This window comes from Anolis carolinensis, chromosome 1 (assembly GCF_035594765.1).
Source record: "Anolis carolinensis isolate JA03-04 chromosome 1, rAnoCar3.1.pri, whole genome shotgun sequence".
Lineage (NCBI taxonomy): Eukaryota > Metazoa > Chordata > Lepidosauria > Squamata > Dactyloidae > Anolis > Anolis carolinensis.
In genome coordinates this window covers 290,815,810-290,837,456 of record NC_085841.1, presented here as the reverse complement: position 1 = coordinate 290,837,456, position 21,647 = coordinate 290,815,810, and the positions used below count along the sequence as shown (strand labels likewise).

Genomic DNA, 21,647 nt, shown 5'->3' with positions numbered 1-21,647 from the left:
TAACTATAAAGGGCTTAACTAGGGGTAAACAGTGAGGATCTTCATGACACACGACAATGGCCATTCCCATTGTTTACTTTGCTTGGGCAAAACACATGGTGTGTCCTCCTGTAAGCACTGCCAGGCCGTCACACTGGCCAGTGGAGCTTCAAAAGCTTGCACAATATATTTTGTGCATTTTTGGTCAGTAATACTACCACTGTTTGATAGGTTTTAGAGTTTTGTATTTTGTCATATGGCCAACACCACTACCCCTGGATATATTTTATAGATTTGAGAATATTACATTTTATTGCAACAGGGGAATACTAAAGAAGTGGGAGCAGAGATACTGGGCCTTATGATGGGGATCATCAACAGGAACAAAACTTTTTCATTAGGGCTGCATTTTATATGTTTTACCTATAAATAAGTCCCACCAATGGGAGAAAAGCAGGAGAAAAATAAATAAATAAAAATAGCACCAAAAACAGTTTACCAGATGCCACAGTGAAGAGACTTCTTGAGAAATTCCATGCTCTCTCGCTAAGAAAGGGTAGGTACTGTGGTTTTCCCCAGAACAGAAACAGCCTGCACCTTGAAGGATGTTACTTTTTCTCTTACTAACAGAATTTAAAAAAATTACTGGTAGGATTTATGACTCATGTCTTCCAGTGACCATATGGCCAAACAAAGGAGTGGCCTCTGCCTGCACTGATACCTCTCCAAACTATCTTAATTGACAACAACAAAATATTGGAAAATGCTTGTTACACTTTTGTCTGGTAAAGTAATGGAGCTTTGAGAGCTTGCATGGTGTATTTTATTCATTTTTGGTTGGCCAAATAAAGGTGTCCCTGTTTTGTGGATTTTGGATGTTATATTTTGCATTATGGTCACCACAGCTATTCCTGGTATGCTGTGCTGGTTACAATTACTGTCGTTTTGCCTATGGTCCAGTGGGACTGTATGAACCTGCCCAATCTCTCAAACTGGGGTTGGAACTGTACAAGGATGGCTTTCCAGATACTACAGGATCCCAAATTCCAGTGTTGTTGACCTTTGCTGGGTTCGATATGGTTAATGAGACTTGCCAGTGGCAGCTCTAGCATCCATGTTAGTTTGGATGGGGGGTTGATGGTGAATCCACTCTAGGCCTTACGATTGTATTCTGTGGCTTGTGAAAGAAGGATAAATTATGCACAGAAGAGAGTTGAATCCTTATGATCTCTTCCAAATCTTGAATTATAATTTTATGTATCCATCTCCCCTACCTACCCCACTCAACCATTTACACTCCAGTCAATTCATGCATACTCATTCAGTCTTTCTCACTTACACATATACAATCAGAAGTTACATCTTGAATGCTCCTTGAATGAACACACATCTATGCTCAGAAGGAGTTTGTCTCTCCTTTTTCCAGGAAGGACATGATCTCAAAGTCCAGATTAGGTCTATACTTTCAAGGATTTTTTTTCTCATTGCTTGTGTGGATGGATGCTACTCCTTTTTCTCCTAGACAAAAATGGCCATCCTGTTGATTTCTTCTGTTTTGTCATTGGCAACAGTTATCAGATCAATATTGAAGCCTGCCTTTGGGCGACAAACTGTGTAAACCTCATACCTGCTGAAGTATTATGGTTGTTATAGTACTTTGTATGTATTTTAAAAATTCTGCTTATGGCCCTTTGCACTTAGGTAAATAGAAAGATCATGTCCAGATAGATATTTTCCCAGTACACCATTTAGATACTTCTCAAGAATACTTAAGGTAACTTAAAAGTAACTTTCTGCTCCAATCTCTGTCTCTCATAGCCCTATCTGTGTCAACTTCAGATCTGGTCAGTGCCAGTTCAAACCCTGCCTGCTTCTCTCAGAGACAAGCCTCTGCCTTTTAATACTTTTTGTTCCCTTACAGCCCCTTTGCACAGCCATCCTGAGCCACGATTCACTGTCATCACATCAAGTCTGCCTAGCGCCTCCTTCACGTGTCCCTCCTTCAAAAGTCATTGCTCTATTAAGGGTTTATGACTCTGCCTGTCTAGACAAAGAATTTTCCACCACATTTTCATTTCCCTATGTCAAAATCAGTCCTGCAAAGAAAAAAAAAACAAAAGCAAAAAACAAACAAACCCAGTGCAACAATTTACCACTGTTCTCTTTCATGTGATGTAACCAACATAAGGGGGATGATTTGTTCTTAACACAAGCTTTATTCCCCAGAAATAAGATTTTAACTGGCTCAAAACCCACACCCTTGCCAGACACCCCTTTTCTTCCATGGCCAGATGTTGCTCCCTGGGTACCAATTTTCTTCTTATGAACCTAACATGCTGATGCTGCCAATCCTCCGATTTCTGACTTGGGACTTGTCCAATACGATTACTGGAGGCATCTGTGGTGATCACAAAGGCTTGTCGAAGTCTGGCCTAGATGTGATCACATTTTCAGGCTTGGAGAGCCTCCTTACATTTGGTGGTCCACACAATTTTATCAGATTGAACACCATTTTGGGACTAAAGGTTGGACTAGAAAGTCCATACATTATAATGAATTATTTCTGATACATTTAGCATATGTAAATATCAAAACAGATCAAATATTTGTGCCATGAAGTTTATGGTAAGGATATCGTTCCAAAAAAGAAGATAAAATATTTAGATTGAAGATCAGATCCCAAGATTGTTTATGTTGTAACAGATTTTAAGAACATGTCCTTTTATTAACATTCTGTGAGTGACTATGACATCCTGTCAATCTGTCAACACACATTTCTTTCACATGTATTTGTGTATTTGACATTACACTGAACATGACTTACCACTTTAAATTTTTGTAATCTTACATTTTCATTAATAGGCTTTTATAAACATTACAAATGCACCAGAGCATCTTCTTTACCATGGAATTTGAAAAGATGTAACTCAGTGCCTGTACAGTTTCATTTTTGTGTTTTGAGAGCACTATCTCTTCTTTGAATGGCACAAGTCTTTTAAGAAATGTCCTGCAGCTAAACCTGACTGATTGACATGTTATTCTTTCCCTTCTTGCTGTGATTAGTGACAGCATTTCATTTTTAATTATTTATATATTTATTTATCTATTTATTTATTTTTATTGAAAACCAAAGAGAAAGTAATGGATTAAAAGCTGTGATGAATAGGAAAGTTAATCCCTGATTGTTTTCATCCAGTCTACAGCTGTCTGCAAGTAAATGAGCACAGAAGGTTTAGAAAGCATTCGCTATACAGCATTTACTATGGCTTCTATAGAATGGAGATACAAAAAACCAGCTATAAGATATATAGGATTCTTGAAGATCTCTTTAAATACAGTTATGCACATAATAAATATGTTGCTAACCGAGGATCCGTTGAACTGGATAACGTATTTTTAAATCTTTTTTATTTTGTTTTGCCTTGGCTTTTTGTGATGAGGTGAATTATCAGATGGATTAAATGACATGGGTTGTTCTTCCTCAAGTGAACAAGGTTTGTTTTTATCATACACCTTCTCCTTCAGCAGCTCTGAAGATAGAAACAAGAGGGATTTTATTTTTAAATGTGAAGCACATTGAGGTGGTGGTGTGTGAGTTTGGGTAGTTGATTAGCAGACTAACTAATACATGGATACTGTTGCTAGGCTTCAAGTCAGTCTTCTTGTATTCCTATATAATTATGCAGAGATGTGTATATGTGGTAGATTTGTGGATGTTTTCAAGCTTATTTTTTGTAATTTAATTTTTGTGCATGTATGTGTGTTTATGTGTGCAAAAGAGAGAGAGAGAGAGCATTCCAAATGTCTCCCGATGGGTTAAGCCTCTTCATTTTATGTGTTTTTAACATTGTACATTTGCTTTCAACACAGAAACAGTATGTTGATTTTTGAGGAGACAGGGCAATAGATATGCTGTTTAGGTTGAGAAATGCATTCTGCTTGTATTTTGACAAATAGCTTATGTTTATGTCCATTTGCTTTTCTAGCATTTATTCTGAAACTGGTGTGATTTGGGTCAATGTCAGTTTCAGAGCGAAAATTTAAATTAACTACCATCTGGTTTTATGCTATTCATTTGATTTTTTAAAAATTGCTTAGAGTGATATTTGTTTTTGAAATTAGATTCTGGCAGACTAGTCAATATATTTCATTTAAAAACAGGATTAAAACAATAACATCTAGAAATACGATGTAAGCATTACATAAAAGAGCTATCAATCCGTAACACTTAGCAGCATCTGTGAATCATTCTATTTTTATCTTGTCATACTGAAGAAAAGTAAAAGGTGCAGCAAAAGTGAGGATGTATTGTAGACATGTTCATTCACCATTACAATTTTGATGAATATTAACCTTTAATCATATGCTCAGAGAAATTTTCTTGGACAAGAACACTTTTCCTTTTATAATAATCTAATAAAACTGGTATTGGTATTTTTGGCTAGATAAAAGTGATTAGTCCAAAAATGTTATGAATTTTCTTATGCAAACAACCTTTCTCAACTTCTGTTTTGAATCCAGTAATACTGGTCAAAAAGAATCCATGTGAAAATAATGCTTCCATTTTAAAATTAATTTAGTGCATTTCAGTAATAAAGTTAAGTGCAGCATGGCAATATTAAAAACAACACGCATGGCATGCCAAAAGGTGCATATTAAATAGCCAAATTACACGGTAGATAAACAATGTGTTCCTATTTTGTTTATTAGCATCCAGGATTTCAGAAAAAATGATATGTTATTTGGTAGCAATGAAGTTCTTTGCTGTATTGTTACTGTGTTGATTATATGTTTAAATTCTTGCTTTCCTGAAAGCCGCTCAGGATGCGGTATGTGCCCATTCTTACATTTCATCGACACTAAGATCTCAGTGAGCTTGGTTAGGCAGATGAACATGACTAGTCCTCAGGAAGCAGGGATTTCAACCTGCAGCTAAGTATCTATCATGTCTTACAATAACCTCCCTTTACAAGTTAAGTCTTTATATATAGTCATGGACACCACAGGATTCTCATTTACCACCTCTGACTTCTCTGTACTTGACAGCCCATGACTGAAGAGAAAACTGATCTCTTCCAGAATTCAAAGATCTGAGTAGGGACAGAATTGTCATCAAGTTAAATGAGACAAGTTAGTTCTTTTGTGTTTCTGAAAATATGCTTCCAAACCATATTTAATCATTTAGAAAGTGGAAGTGAGGGCCAATTTTAACCCATAATTTGTGCCCAGTGAGCCTTCTTTCCTTTCTCAGACCAGATCCTTGATCCAGATTTGGAAAAGGGACACTTGGAAAATGTGCCTAGGAGGATAGATTATTCAATATCACCCCAGTCACACATCGCCTTTGCCTTTAAAAGTGGATCTGCCACCTGTTCTTTCAACAGTGATATGCTTAAATAGACAGAACTGTCTATACATCTAGTTTTGGACATGGTTTTTGCTAAACATAATTTTAGCACAATACCACATGCTTCTTTGGTGGAAGAGAGATGTCAACATTACGCCACCTATGTTTAGGCATCCAAATGTGAAACTTGAATTTCTGATGGGAAGAAACCTATCTCATTTCAAAATTGTATGTGGTGGCCCTCAAGGAAGAAGTTTTCTAGGTCCTTCAGACTTTTCTCTGGCATGCTTCTGCCAGGATTTGTCATAGAGTCTCTCAGAAAGACCCAGCAATTTTCTAGAGAATAACTATCCAGGAATATTCTAAATCCTCCAGGATAACTCGGAAGTAGCTATTATGGCGGAAGTCGTTCATTTCGATAGGGTTCGATGTTATCCATTGTTTTCTGTTTCTATGGTAAGTTTAAGAATATGTCCCACACCGATATGGGAGTCGCACTGTATAGTGGACTTTTGTTTGTTGTTGCTATTGTTGTTTTTAATGGTTTTTGTTTTAACTGATATTAACTTCATGATATCCAAAATTGCTTTTTAGTTTTATATCTTCCAATATTCAACCTCCGTATATACTCAAGTATAAGCTGACCCGAATATAAGCCAAGGCACCTAATTTTACCACAAAAAACTGGGAAAACTTGTTTACTCATATATAAGACAAGGGTAGGAAATACAGCAACTACTGGTAAATTTCAAAAATAAAAACAGACACTAATAAAATTACATTAATTGAGGCATCAGTAGGTTAAATGTTTTTGAATATTTACATAAAACTCTAATTTAAGATAAGACTGTCCAACTCTGATTATATACTTGAGTATAAGCTGACCCGAATATAAGCTGACCAGGACTCTCACTCGAGTATAAGCTGAGGGGGGCTTTTTCAGCCCTAAAAAGGGCTGAAAAACTCAACTTATACTCAAGTTTATAAAGTATGTCTGTTTTAATGACTGTAAGTTGTCTTGCGTCTCAGACTGAGGAAAAAATGAAATGAAAAATGAAAAATGCCATGGCTGCTAAAAACCCTTTCCAGCTAGAAAGAGGACAAGAGGAGAGGGGGAATGGGCAGGCTCAAAAAGATGTTGCAAAATAAAGCTTCTTTGTTAACAGAAATAACTACATTTCCTGAAGCTAGTGCAATTCAGGTGTATTGAGCTAATGTGTTACGATTAGTCATGCTATTTGAGAGTGGTAAGTGTGGACACCATGTTGTGGAATATATGTTTAAGTTTTATGAGCACCATATTGCGTAAGCCTGTTCTACATAAAAGTATAATTAGATATTCAAGCATGGAAATATGAAGAAGATTAAAAATGATCCATTGCAATTACTTTTTGGAAATACTGCACAGGATCTGAATAATCTCTCTCTTGTAATCCACATGTAGAAATTTTATAGTAAAAAACCTTTCTTCTGTACCAAATGAGATTTCTTACAGAAAAATTGGAAAGAAAAAGAATTAGCATTAGCTACTAACAAACAAGAGTGAACTAAATGGCAAATCTATGATGCTGAGATATTTATTAAAGTTATAAATATATTTCATTTCAGTTAACAATAATCTATTAGTTCCAATTTACTATCGTATGTTATCATGTAGTCTGGGTGGGTGAAATCATAAAATGGCTTTTGGTCATGATAGCCCATTACTGAAAAGTATTTGAGCCAAAATTCTTAAGTGTAAATTTTTAAAGAAAGCTATCATTTGCATTTGAATAGTTAAGGTTTGTGGTTGCTTCCTTTTAAAAGCTTCATAAATTCCCACAGTAGCATTTGAGGTGGTAAAGTGGTAAAAGCTCCGCTTTTGTAAGGCACCAGTTATTTTTATGATTACTGATGGTCCATTGACTACAGAAAGTACAGGATTAGAAACAAAGGGATTTCTGGATTGCTGGCATCTCAGGACACTTTATTTCAACTTTCTGCTGTTCTGAACTTTTAATTATTTTCTGCAATGATTTATTATGAAAGCGAGTAGTAACTTCATAAGAAATAATGAATATTTTTTCCTGCTTTTGTTTCCAGGAAGACTAGCATTTACATTAGAAATGAGTTTAGGACAAATCTGTAGTGAGATAAAATCAAATGAATTTAGAGGCACAGAAAATTAAAAATAACACTATTTGAGCTTCTGTATCTTCATGTAGTTTTGACTGCCAGAGTAATATTTGAAGTGTGTGTGTAGGAAGTCACTCAGGACAAAGAAAGCACTTCATTAACACAGGGCCTTTAGATCCTGCCATAACAAGACATGGTGAATGAGTTTGATGTTCATTGTTTTCAATTTTTTAGGAATTTTGATCCCTGAATTATTTCACCATTAGCATTATTTTGTTGAATGGGGTCAAGAAGAGGACAGAATTATACTGAGTGTACATAAGGAATAGTGTACTTCCTTTAAAATAATCAGGAGTTTCATAATTGTTAATCTTCAATATAGGCCATGAACCTACATCTTTTTGAGCAGCTGTTAGGAAATGAAAGAAAGATTCAGGGCTAGATGCAGCCAGCTGACCTACTGTACACTTTCCCTGCTAAATCTTGGGAGCCTGTATGCAAACAGTGATTAATGATCTGTTGAAGGGGATGGATTGGAAGGTTAGCATAGATGCTTCTTCTCTGTGTTACATTCTTTTGCTGCAAAGCAAATGATTGGGGAGGCATGGATTGATGCTAAAAACTGCCATTCATGTTGCTTTTGTTAAACCTCTTACACTACCAAGGAACTGTGTAAATGGACAAAAAATAAAATAAATCATACTCAACTCCTAGCTGCCTTGATTTTGACACATGACATATAGCCTCTTATAGACAGAAAAACCTTTTAGGTTAAATTTATTTCTTGCTCTTCCGTTTCCTGGAAAATCCAGCCTGTTGCTGTGTTAAACTTCTTACCCATGAGTAAATCACTTGTTCACAAGTGTATTGCCAAAACAGGTACTTATTTGAATTTGAGATATGGAAAGTAACCCAGTTTCATGGTGGTATGTTACAGATAGTTGTGGGTTTTTTTTTTCATGTCAGGAGCGACTTGAGAAAATGTAAGTTGCTTCTAGTGTGAGAGAATTGGCCATTTGCAAGGATGTTGCCCAGGGGGTGCCCGGATGTTTTTGATGTTTTTACTATCCTTGTGGGAGGCTTCTCTCATTTTCCTGTATGGAACTGGAGCTGATAGAGGGAGCTCATCTGTGCTCTCCCCAGATTGGATTCGAACTGTTAACCTTCAGGTCAGCAACCCAACTTCAAGTCATCAGTCCTGCTGGCACAAGGGTTCAACCCTCTGCGCCACCGGGGGCTCCAGATAGGTGTGGTGCTAATGGTGTACTATCAGGGCAGCATCAGGGCTGAATAATTTGATTTATTGGAAAACAAAACATTGAAGTCAAACCTCCTGTGAATAAGCAGATATCTGGATCACGATATATTAACTCCAGACATAGAGTTTTCTGGGTCACCAGAAATAGTGATCGGAATTGATATTACGTATAGTACTGGTTCTGGGATGCTTGTAGGAGGTGAATAGGCATATTGTTGTATGTTGTCATGAATTTAGGTGGCTTTCTGTATGATTTCAGGTGACAATTATGGCTTCTTAAAATAGGGGAGGTTGAAAACCTTCTCCATTTTGGGCTTCAGGGCTCTCTAAATTGGGTCCAGGGTCATGAAGCCTATGGGCTGCAATATGCCCACCTGCACTCTAGAGTCTGTTCCATTAGATCCTAGCCAAATAACCAGAAGTATGTCTTTCGTTGCCTTCCAGTTCACAATTGTGGTTTTGTCTGGCAAAACCAGTGGATAAAATATCAAATCTCTTGGTGACCTTGTATCCAGCCAGGTATTGTGATAGATGCACAATTGAAGCTGTTGGGTTTGATCTGTGAATATGTATAGAGGATCAGTATTTTATGTTGTACAAGAATAGCGGAGAGCATGCCTCTCTTCTGAATTATGATGGGTTGGAAGTGTACATGTCTATTAGTCCTCCCATGGAGTGTGTTTCTTTCCATACATATTCTTTCTAAACCTTGTAGTCTCTTTGGAAGGCATTGCTAGGATTCTAGTCATGTGCAGAAAGCTTCCCTGAAATTCCAGCCATTGTTTGATTTTTCTTTTTTTTAGGAAACCATTTCTCTTTTACTTTGGTTTTAGAGCAATCTTATGATTGTGGCTGCTTAATTTTGATTTTTATGCTTGTTGTTTTAACTTGTTCTTTATTAGATTTGTAATTATGCTTTAATGCTATGTAATCCATTTTGGATTATACAGTGAACAAATAAATGTGTGACATCTTAATATGTCTCTTTGTAGACAAACTCTATACAGCTAGTCTTAAATGGATTATTTTGGGAAAAAGTTAATTTATTCAAGGATTATTATTATTATTATTATTATTATTATTATTATTATTATTATTTCCTATAACTTTCTTCTAATATTTTGGTTTCAGAGCAGCAATGGCAAAGAATGACTAAAACATGCAGCTTGTGTATTCTTTCTTTCTCAATTTTCCTTAGTGTGATAACTAAACAAACCAAGTTGGATTGTTTAATGTTTCATTTGAAGTGAATACACTGACTTGTTGTTCCACTTATAAGTCAGGACTACAAACCAGAGTTTAAGATTTATAAATCTTGACTTGCTTTGGAACCAAAAGCCTGGATCCCTGGTTCAGATGACTAGCTAAACAAATCTGTTTATGTAGCAAATCTTCTATCTACAGGCAGGATCATATGTTATATAGAGCGCCATACTGTTTGTTTATGATAGAGCAATATTTTCTAGATCCCTATCTTACTCATTTGTACAACAGTGACTATTTGTTTTGGTTTGGACTCTTTAGAAATTAATTATTGGAATTTAGATTTCTAAAATGCTTGTGTTTCAAGTTGTATACAGCTTATGGCAACCATAAGGTGATACTATCATGGCTGAGTGGGGATTCAAACAGTGGTCTCCCAGAGTCAAACTCCAATACCATTCTGGTTCTTTTAAAATGGTTACTACATATAAAATAAGATATTACACATATAATTTATCAATTGTCTCTTAAGAACAAACTGACATGTTGTTCTTTGAATATTGCTGCCAGGTAGTTAATAGATAAGTTCTGTAATAAATAGCATGAGTGTGATGCTTGCAATAGATTTGAATCTCAATGCAGTAGTAAATAGAATTCTGGTAATAGTGTAGCTGCTACAAAGTAACACACTTCTGTGTTTCTATCTATCTTCAGAACTTTTTTGATTCACATAAAATGGAATCATTTCCACCTTGCACCCTGTGACAATGATCACAGGAAAGGGATTTGCATTCTATATGTGCAGCTAATTTTATTCCAGAATTTCCAGGACATAAACGAGGGGGAAGGGAGTCACATACATGCCCAATTATGTTTCCCTTTTGAGATGCTCTCTTAAATACAACCTTCTAATTATTGAAATAAAATGGTAAGATGGCAGTACAAGTAATCTTTAAAATGCTGTCATGTTGAAAAAAGTTGTTAAGATCACTATGTCTGTGCATTGCAATGCAGCAGTTGCTATGGCAATGACACTTTGTTTAGAATATTTTGTAAAATAGTATCCTGCATAGTTGTATTGACCACCTTCATGTATATTAAGAGCACATTTTAATTCAGGTTTTGCAAAATCCTTTATACTTTTCAGTATTTAACTGATTCTCAGATATCTGAATCCCTTTTGGCTAAAATTTCCAAAAGCAATTATAAATAAATAACTAAATAAATAAATAAATAAATAGAAATAAAATTTAAGCACATAAAGAAAAGGGGCAGGCTAAGTTACGAAGACAATGCAATCAAAGCAAATAGAAGACTTATAGACTTAAATGATTTTTCACTGTCTTGCTCTCTTTTATGTTAGAAAATTGGTGACCCAGGTGATACACTTTAATGAACAATGTAAAAAATTGCTTTTGGAGTTCCAGAGCCAAGAGGTCACCACTGAGAAGGCCCTGTCTCTCGTCCCCATCAACTGCACTTGCGAAGGGGGCGGGACTGAGAGCAGGGCCTCCCTAGAAGATCTTAATCTCCAAGATGGGTAATAGAGGGCAATGTGTTCAGACAGTTAAGTTGGGAACCATTTAGGGCTTTATAGGCTAAAGCCACACTTTGAATTGTGCTTGGTAGCAGACTGGAAGCCAATGAAGCTGACATAACAGGGGGGTGTTATACGCCACTCCAGTGAGTAGCCTGGCTGCTGCCCACTGGACCATTTGAAGCTTCCAAACTGTCTTCAAGGGCAACTCCACATCGAGCACATTGCAGTAATCTATTTGGGATGTAAAAAGAGCGTGGACCACTGTGATTGAATATTATTTCTAAACATTCAGCTGAAGTTTGAGTAACTCTAATGATAGAAATTTCAGGACTTAGGGGAAACTTTATTGGGGCAGAATTCTTATTTGAAGGTGGAATCACCTCAGTATCCCTGTTTCAGAAGCAGCTCAGAAATGCTTGCAGACAAGTGGCAGGCAGAGGAAAGAAAATGTGTTTGTTTTTTGTATTTCACCCAGTATGGCCTCTATCTTTGTCTAACAGGCTAGGAAAAAGTCAATAATTTTTGTAGTTTTACATCCAAGGTTATATATATTGCAAACAGCTTCATACAACAGTTTTTAAAATACAGCAGTATTGTAGTAGTGTTCTTATTTTTGTTTGTTTTTTGCTTTTCTAGAGGAAAAAACTACTATTTTGATTTTGGAGCTTTTAAACCACAACATGTCGACTTGTGTTTTCAGAAGAAAAACATAATATGTATTCAAAATTCAGACAATATTTTTGAACGGTTAAACATTGTTAACAAATCTCAGTAATATCTTACACATGTGTCAATAAAGCAATACAATTTTTGTTGTAGTGTTTGAAGTCAGTCTTGATAATTTTGGCTTTGATCTTCAGAAATCTTCTAATATTGTGGGCTGGCTGTGTTACACTCTGTCTCTGATTTTGCATGTCACATTTGAATGCCAATTCGTTTTCATACTTTGTATTTCTATTCAAAATGCGCCAAGTGCATTGGTTTTTTTTTAAAGATTATCAGATTTCTTATCATTTTCAGTATAGGTATATTTAAATCTATGGGCAACCTATGTAGATGGAGCAGAGTCCCCATTCATATATTGCTGTTCCTTCTGTCTCACCTTCAGCCATTGAAATTACAAGAAATATACTGGGTGTTTGGAAAAGAACTCCCTATTCACCATTTAAATTGAATGGTGAAGAGGGAGTTCTTTTTCAAACACCCTGTAATAATGAAAATAAAATAGTTGCATCAAATTGAGCTAAAAGCAGCATGAAAAGCAGTGTATTTAAGCACTTCCTAAAAGGAGAAGGGGCTGACAGATAAGAAAAGAAATTGTAAAGCAGGGATATATGACCTTTGAAGGCACTTCCAACCTTACAACTGCTGATACACGTTGAGCATTTCTTCTCCACAATACTGAAATCCAGAATTGTTCACACAGGTGACCTGAATAATGACATCTTTGCTTTCTAGTGATTCAGTGTACCCAAATGTTTCATGCACAAAACACTTAAAAGTATTGTGCATAACATTACCATCAGGCTATGTGTATAAGGTTGTGTGTCCTGCTATCTAATACTATGCATTGTCAGGAAATTATTTCTAATATTTAGGATGCAACTGCACTGATTAAAAACAACGGAAAGTCAAGTTTTGTTCTTGTTATTTCCTTATTTATTTTTGAGATCTGTACAAATTTTGTTTGTCTCAGAATACTTTCTGTCAGGTCCCAATACGATCAGAGACTTTTTTTAATACCAGATCGTCAGGTTGGTTTATTTTAAACCACTATAAAATCGGAAAGAACAGGAACAAAATCTGGAACTTTTCAATCAATCTGGATGCATCCATAATAAACGTCTTTTTTTTGGTAATTTCAAGCAATATCCTGCCCTCTTCAGCAGTAAAAACAAATTGCTCCAGTTACTTGAGGGTGGCTGTCATATCATTACCCAGTTATCTCTTCTTTAGGCTATAAGCATAACTCAACTCTTTTATTGTTTCCTCATGGGACTTGGACTTCAGAATTTTAATTAGTTAACTCTGTTTACTTCTTTTCAGGACTAAAAATGTTCTGTGTTAAAATTTGGTTTCACATAATAGTTGAAGAGACTAATCTACAGATCAAGAGCCTCATCTGCCATTTCCCTAGGCAAGCCATTTTATCTCAGCTTCAGTCTTTCTTACTGCATTAAAGTGGAACAATAATCCTGTTTTATTATGGGTTTGTTGTAGGAATTACAGCTAGAAGATGATGATAATAATTTTATTCATTTCTATGTATCTTTTTCTAAACAATGGGACTCAAGGCCAACAGCATATTAAACACAAGTTAAAAGCAATATAAGAATAAGTGTATGTTAAGTACATCTTAAGAGTGAAAAGAATATTCAAATACCTAGGGAGGAAAAACCCAAGAAACCCCAACAAGGAGCTCATTTACAATGACTGCTAAGGCCAAATTGGAGCTATTTTGGGAGAAACTGGTTTTGCTGTGCAGATGATTATATTGACAGTTCTGGAGGTGATTACATAAACCACAGAGTATGGCCTCAAGCCAGGTCCAGAATCCACAGTACCCAAGGCTTGACAACTGCTTTAGAATGTGTTTTTTTTCCCTTCTCATTTCCCTGCCAAAATGCACACTAGCACTCTAGAGGCGTACAAGATGGGGGGGGGGGGGGAGAAAGTGACAATTAACAGCGGAGATAATCAGTTATCTGTCTCAGGGGATCAATTGGCCCCTGCAACCCTTGGGACATTTTTTAGCAACCCCTCGCCCCCATGTTCTGCATTTTACAAATGTTCCAGCATGGGCAGGTGTCTGTAAAGCCCTTCAAATTTTGAAGAACCCATTTTGCTGTGCAATGTGGTTGGCATTTAGGGCTCTCTGAACACATTAAGGGGATTATTGTGGACTTTCCCCCAACTTTGCTTAATGCACTTTATTTCCATTAATTTGTCTTGCAGCATGCTTTGATGGCATGCATTTTGTAGCTGATGCAATTTGAACCTAACTTCTTCGATGCATCTACATTGACTATATAATCCAGTTTGAAGCTAACTTCAAACTGGATTATATGGTCAGTGTAGATGCATCGAAGAAGAATCATCCTCCGGCCATTTCTAGAGGGTTTTTTTTCCAGTTCTTGAATAGACTCAAAACTACTCCCACCCCTGGTCCATATTCACTTGGTCCCAGTATTTCCTCAAGGTGGGTGGAAAAGGTTGCAGCTCAGTGAGGAGGATCATCATTGTAGGCTGTGCTCCAACAATTAACACATACCAGTGTGTGTGCACGCGCGCACACACATATCATTTTTTCAGAGTGGAGGTGGTGAGGATATGGCCTCCTGGCTTCGCTTACAATGTCACACACGGAGCACCCAAGAGGAGCATCCCCTGCTACTGGATACTCTGTTCTCCCTACAAGACCTTTTTGAAAACTACATAGTTTTGAAAGGCATCTAGGAACTAGGGGGAAATTGCTTAAATTATTTCCCTCAAAGAAAAACAAAATATTTGTTTTCCCTTGAGGGAACGAATAATTTATCACAGCACATCCCTACTCCTTATGTTATGTATTATTTTTGGCTTGTAGAACTTGAAAGAGCACTGTGTACTGCAGTGGAGCTGCTTTAAAAATGTAACACTTCATTTAGGTTTCATTTAGTTTTCCTCCATTCAGTGTTACCTGGTATGCTCTTAGAGCATATGTATGAATTCACAAATGTTTTCAGTATATGTGCCTCTAAAGGATTTTCAGATAACTTGGCAATAGTATAACTTAAGCAGATTGAACCAAATAAACCACATCCATATGGTGCTATCTAAAGGTAATCTTATTGAACCAATAATAATCAAATATATACATGGATTGCTTTGGGAAAAAGTATTATGGTCAAGTTTTATCAACAGAAAACAGTAAATGGAAAGCACAGATAGCTGGCTAATAGAGTTCTTTTGGGATGGGCAGAAGCTTTCAAAGGCTTATGCTAAAGAAAACATCTTAGCTTTTAAAGTGCCACAAGATCTTTTGTTGATTTAGATCAGTGGTTCTCAACCTGTGGGTCCCCTGGTATTTTGGCCTACAACTCCCAGAAATCCCGGCCAGTTTACCAGCTGTTAGGATTTCTGGGAGTTGAAGCCCAAAACATCTGGGGACCCACAGGTTGAGAACCACTGGTTTAGATGTTCATGTCATCTCAAATTTCAATGTTAATTTAATTCATATGTGAGATAAAGTGTATACAGTAGAGGGGAAAGTATATAGCAAAATTTAAAAGGATACATTTATGGTAATAGTATCACAAAAACAATGAAATGGAAGCAATAGTAATTTAGAACAAGTAGGTTTTGCCTGCATGATTTTTAAGGAGTATCCAGCTCCAGAAAAACAAATGTTAGTCAATGTTAGACATTTGAATAGTGAATACCTAGAGACATGAAGCATAAACAACAAACATTTATTTAAATACAATAGTTGGAAAGACAATAGAACCTTCAGGTAACAAAAGTGCGAAAGGGGGCTATTGAAAGAAAACAGGAAGATTACAGAAGTTGACTTCTGCTTATGGTGGCTCTGTGAATGAGAGGCTTCCAAGATCCCTGGTCATCAACAACAGCTTTGCTTTCTTGACTGAATCAATCTATCTATGATATGGTATTCCTCTTCTCCTACTGCTTTCCAGTTTGCCAGGCATTCATTAGTAAAAATTCTTTATAATGAATACTGGGAAGTGTTGGATTGAGACTCCTATCTGAAATACTGTTTTCAAGGAAGGCATTGAAGGGCTGTGTTTCACAGAGATAAAAATGATTTGCTAACTGAGATACATTTATTGGTTTGAATGATTCTGTGCATTATTTTGAACAGATTTTGAACCAATTTTAAACAGAGTTGAGAATTATGACTCTCCAGATATTCTTGGACTGCATTTCCAGGATGACGCATCATAGGCTGTGTTGACTAGGGCTGCAGGGAGTTCCCAGCACACACCATCTGAAGGCCACATAAGTCCCAGCGATGCTTTTGAAATAGCTATTCCCCACTTTGCTGAAAGGCAATATATAAATATTCTGCGTAGATGCTATACCTCTACTAAAAGTCCCTTTAATTTGTTGTTATATGTGTACAAGGCTGACAGCAAGTGACTGCTTCAAAGTCTCCAAATCGGTTTCATGACTATGGTACATTTTCACACTGCACACATTCTACCTCATCACATGAGGTGATTTTAGCCTCCTAGGATGCTGTCAGGACACTTCCTCCTTGGAGCCCCACGGACTATGGAGGAAGCATCCTGACAGCATGGCAGGACGCTTCTCTCAGAACATGGGAGGTTTCTTGTTTCCTGTCCAAAACAGCAGGGCCAATGTGGGGGGAAACTGTGTAGCGATGCTCCCCCACATGGGATGGGGAAGCATTGCTGTAGGCAAGGGATGGGGCACCAAGATTGCCCTGTTGCCCTGCTGTTTTGCCATGGAGACTGGTGAACCAGACTGGGGGCCTCATCCATGTGATAAGGCCCTTGCAGTGCTAAGTTCCATTTCAGCCACAATGGTTCCAGCCTATCAAAGCCCAAGATTTGCATTCTATAAAAGGGCATTTAAAATTCTCAGCCAGAGAATGCTTTGGTAGACTACAAAACCCAGGCCATAGGTTGTGGCCATGGCAGTTAAAGTGGAATCATAACACTATAACTGGGTAGTGTGAAAGGACTTCTGGTTCAGTTTGGACCAGACTAGTGTCTATTGTATCCAGCTTATGTGCTTCTACTCTTGGAAATACAGAGCTGACTTAGACATCCCACAGTTTCATCTCTTGGAGTTCTTGCAGACCCCAGCCCCAAAATACTTGAAATATATCGAACATCGAATACTTTGAATTATGAATTGTCAGGATTTCATTTGTGGAACATTTTCTTTTTTAGCTTCTGTCTTTGTAATGAAAAATATACAGTTGTGTCATATTTTGTTTTTAATACAATGCGGTGATTAGTGTTTTTTGTGCAGTTTTTTTGGAGAATTTATCTTCTGTTGTCAGGAACCATTATGACAATTCTTTAATAAAATGTCTTAATACCTCATAAGTATCCAAACTTGTTTTATCTTTACAGGTTAAAAGTGTTCATGAAAACGAAGCGAAGAAGTAGATATTATTCATTCATACTTAATGATAAAATGCATGGAGCAATTTCTTGAAGGAGGTGCAAATAGGAAAAAAAGAAAAATATTTGGTTGTGGGAATAGGCTGGCTAAATTCCTGCTCCACTTGATTGATTGATTTGTATGCAGGACTAGTTTGGGGGAATAATTAGATGCCTTTGACTTCAGATTTAAACCAATTGATTGCCAGCTGATGATATTTTTCATATTTAAAACATTTTGGAGCTGCTACATGCATCTCAAGAAGGAATTGTATTCTGTTTGAGTAACAGTGTTGTTAGAAAAAAAATGAAAGGCAACTGAGTTGGTTCCTATTTTACTAATTGATGGAATTTGTAATTAATTTCTGCATAGAAACTTGCATTTTAAATATTGTGGTGGAATGACGGTCAGGATTTTTGGGAACACCACTCATACTCTGAAATAGACATTTTCTAAGCTCAAATCTTTTTTTTGTTTTTTGTTTTAAAGCTGGGTTAGACTAGGACACATCATGTGATATTATCTGACGTTACACAATGCACCCATCAGATTGCATCACCACTGAAGCAAACATTGTTCTGAGTTTTCCCCACCCCCTCAATAGTAGATGAGAATATTCAGCTGTTACAAGGCTGACTTTATCCACTATCTAAAAGTAGTTATCATGTATAATACCCTAAAGGCACCAGATCCTATCTGATCTTCAAAAGCTAAGTAGGATCAGCTTTGGATAGTGCTTGGATGGAAGATCACCAATGAATACTAGTTGCTCTAGGTCAGGGCTTCTTAAACTTTTTCCACTCATAAACAGTTTCCCCCTGAAAATCCCAGGCTTTTAAGTATATAAAATATGTAAGTATAAAAGCCAAACATTTGCTGATAATCAATCAGCATTTGCAAGGCTTGCTAAACAGGCTGATTTCCATTTTATGGAGTAGAGCTGAAGCATCTTCTGCAAAGTCCACTGTAAACCCTGCACAACAGATTTGTGTAAATATCTAAAACAGTTCAAGGTGACATTCTGTTGCCAAATTTTGGAGCCCAAAAATTGAGCTAAGGGGATTCCATTTGAGGTTGGGTCTTGAGATTTCCTTGTTTGAGAAAACCCTAAAATTCATGAGTTTACTATAAATCAACAAGCGACTTGAAGGATCTCTCTCTCACACACACATTCATGCACATAAAAGTAGTTCTCTATTTAAGAATGCTCAATTGTTTAATTTTTGTGAAATTTTAGATATATGTCATTCACGCAGAATTTGTATAAAATGCTGACTAAATTTCTAAATATTTCTGAAGGCCATTTATAATACAAACATTCTATATCTGAAATGCTTGGGACCAGAAGTGCTTTGAATTTAGACTTCATGTAGTCTCTACGCTTCTGATTTTACTTTCAGAAAATGCAGCACAGATATAGTGCAATCTCAGTTTATTAACAGAGTTTCCTACACTAAATCTCTCCTGTGGTCATTGCTCAGCATAACTAGTTTATCACCTTTTCCAACACACGCCTTCAGAATTTGAGTTTACTCTAAATAGTACAGTTCCCATTGCAGCAGCTCCATTGACTGCCAGCTTGTTTTCAAGCACAATTCAATGTGATGGTTATGACCTATAAAGCCCTATAAGACTATTTGAAAGATCAAATCTCTCTGTATGAACCTGTCAGGGCCCTGAGATCCTCAGAAGAAGCCCTTCGCTTGGTTCTACCTCCATTACAAGCTCAATTGGTGGGAATAAGAAAGTGGACCTTCTCCCTTGACTCTGGAACTCCCTTATTCTGGGAAACCGGAATCATCACCATCCCACTGTTCTTCTGGCTATAGGCTAAGATCTTTTTATTCAGGCATATTTTTAAATGAGGAGGTTTTTAAAATCAAGTCAGGGGATGCTGTGGTTTTTAGTTTTTAATTGGTTTTTATGGTTTTAACTGTTTATTTTAAAATACTCTTCATTTTAAAATCTATTTTAATATATGTATATTTTTAGGTTTCAATTGCATTGTACTTGGTTTTATTGTGAACTACATCGAGTCTTTTTTTAGAGAGAAAAAAAGGGGATATAAATAAAATAAAATAAATACTAAGTTCCTGCAGGATTCTTCCACATTGGGATTTAGCCATAGATATGCTTTTGTTTTGCGCCATCCGCTGCATATATTTAACAATTAGCTGTATAATTAAGTAATAATTTCTCATCTGTGATTTGTAATAAGATTAAAAATATCTTCTTCTTGCATGGGTGCTAGTCAACATTCATAGACATTTCTCTTCACATTGTCAGTGAGGCTGGGACTTTTGCTATTGGAGCCACAAAATGTATTCAATTAATGGAATGGACTGGGTTGCTGTGAGTTTTTCAGGTTGTATAGCCATGTTTCAGTAGAACATGGCAAAAAGCCTTCAACAACACAGTGGAATGGACTGGTGCAGAGACTGGTAGACTTTCCTTCATTAGAGGTCTTAAAACAAAGGTTGAGTGGCAATTTCTCCAGAGCGCTTGAGCTGTTTATGCCTATATGGCAGTACGTTGGACTAGATGGCTGTTAAGTCCTTTTCAAATCTATGACCTCAGCAGAATATTATTTTTCAGCCTAACCTAACTCAAAGGGTTAAAATTTGAGAAGGTTTAAACATATAAATCATGCTAAGGGCTTTGGATGATTGGGATTAGATGCAGAATTGATGCCCAGTCTAGACAAGAGCAATAGTTGTTTTGAAGGGTAGTCTCAATTAATCTATTTATGATTACCTTATGTGTTGATATATACATTTTACCTGTGTTAGGTTATGTCACAGTTAACTTCAAGACATTCCCTTTCTAGATACAGTAGAGTCTCACTTATCCAACACTCGCTTATCCAACGTTCTGGATTATCCAACGCATTTTTGTAGTCAATGTTTTCAATATATCGTGATATTTTGGTGCTAAATTCATAAATACAGTAATTACTACATAGCATTACTGCGTATTGAACTACTTTTTCTGCCAAATTTGTTGTCTAACATGATGTTTTGGTGCTTCATTTGTAAAATCATAACCTAATTTGATGTTTAATAGGCTTTTCCTTAATGCCTCCTTATTATCCAACATATTCGCTTATCCAACATTCTGCCGGCCCGTTTATGTTGGATAAGTGAGACTCTACTGTAACTCCTTTTTAAAATTATTTGTGTTAGTTTAACTGTTTCAAATTAATGCTTTTAATATGGCTATTTATTTCATAGTTTTGTGACATTCGTATCGTCTATTCCTTAACTCTGTTTGGTTTTAGCTTATGAGTCTGTACTGGGAGTAAGAAATGATATGAATGTAAAAAAATGTAAGTACCTAAAAAAGTACAAGGAGTATTTGGGATTGTATTCAAGCCCACTCCATTCCTACAGCACCTGGTAATAATTGCAGGGCAAAAAAGGCTAGAAGATAATGAAAGTCTTTAAAATGTTAGTGGCTATTATATAGCTATTTAAGATTTATTTTAGAAGAAATGTTTCCTATCTGGTTGTTCAGATACACTGCATTTTGAATCACAGATGAAGTTTTGGACATTATAATTACTGATTCTCCCACCCCTTGTAGGTTCCTGCTTCCACAGAAAAATCTAGGCCAGTAGGGAGGGGATACTTTAGTCAAAAACCTCCTCCACCTGTGGGAGCATTTTAAGTGGAAAATCTGCTGGAGGATTTTCCTTTTGCCAGAATGAAGTTCCAGATACAACCTATCATATGTCTTTTGGGAAAGTGGTGTGGTAGCGTTTCCATCATGACTTCTTCACTTTTTAAACTGGAGTCATAGAAGCCTTGTGTATTTTTCTGCTGCAGTAGTTTCATGCTCTGCTTCAGTTCTTTCTGAAATGCTATTTAAGTTTTGATAGTTTTAGCAAGACAAGCTTATATGCTTGTCTGTTGAAGAAGTGGATGTTCTTTTTATAAAAAGGAATGCCACAAAGATAGCTTTTGATAGATTTATAGTATAATGGGATAAAACTGATTGATTGACATATAATAATATGCATGGAAGATACTGCTGTCTTACTTTGCCTTCACTTTCCTGAGTTTAGCCATCTT

The 21,647-nt window shown here is 36.5% G+C and overlaps 1 protein-coding gene across 9 annotated transcripts in view; it reads left to right on the top strand.

Annotated features, from left to right (window-relative positions):
* shank2 (SH3 and multiple ankyrin repeat domains 2) overlaps positions 1-21,647 on the top strand; it is a 405,147-nt gene that overhangs the window by 126,849 nt on the left and 256,651 nt on the right. The window contains exon 1 of one of the 9 annotated variants that reach the window (XM_062967838.1): positions 3,183-3,473. The exons of the other annotated variants lie outside the window; for them this stretch is intronic. Coding sequence (XP_062823908.1) covers positions 3,446-3,473 — 28 coding nt within the window. The 5' untranslated portion in view covers positions 3,183-3,445. Of the gene's footprint in view, positions 1-3,182; positions 3,474-21,647 lie in introns of those variants that run through there. 9 annotated transcript variants of the gene reach the window in all.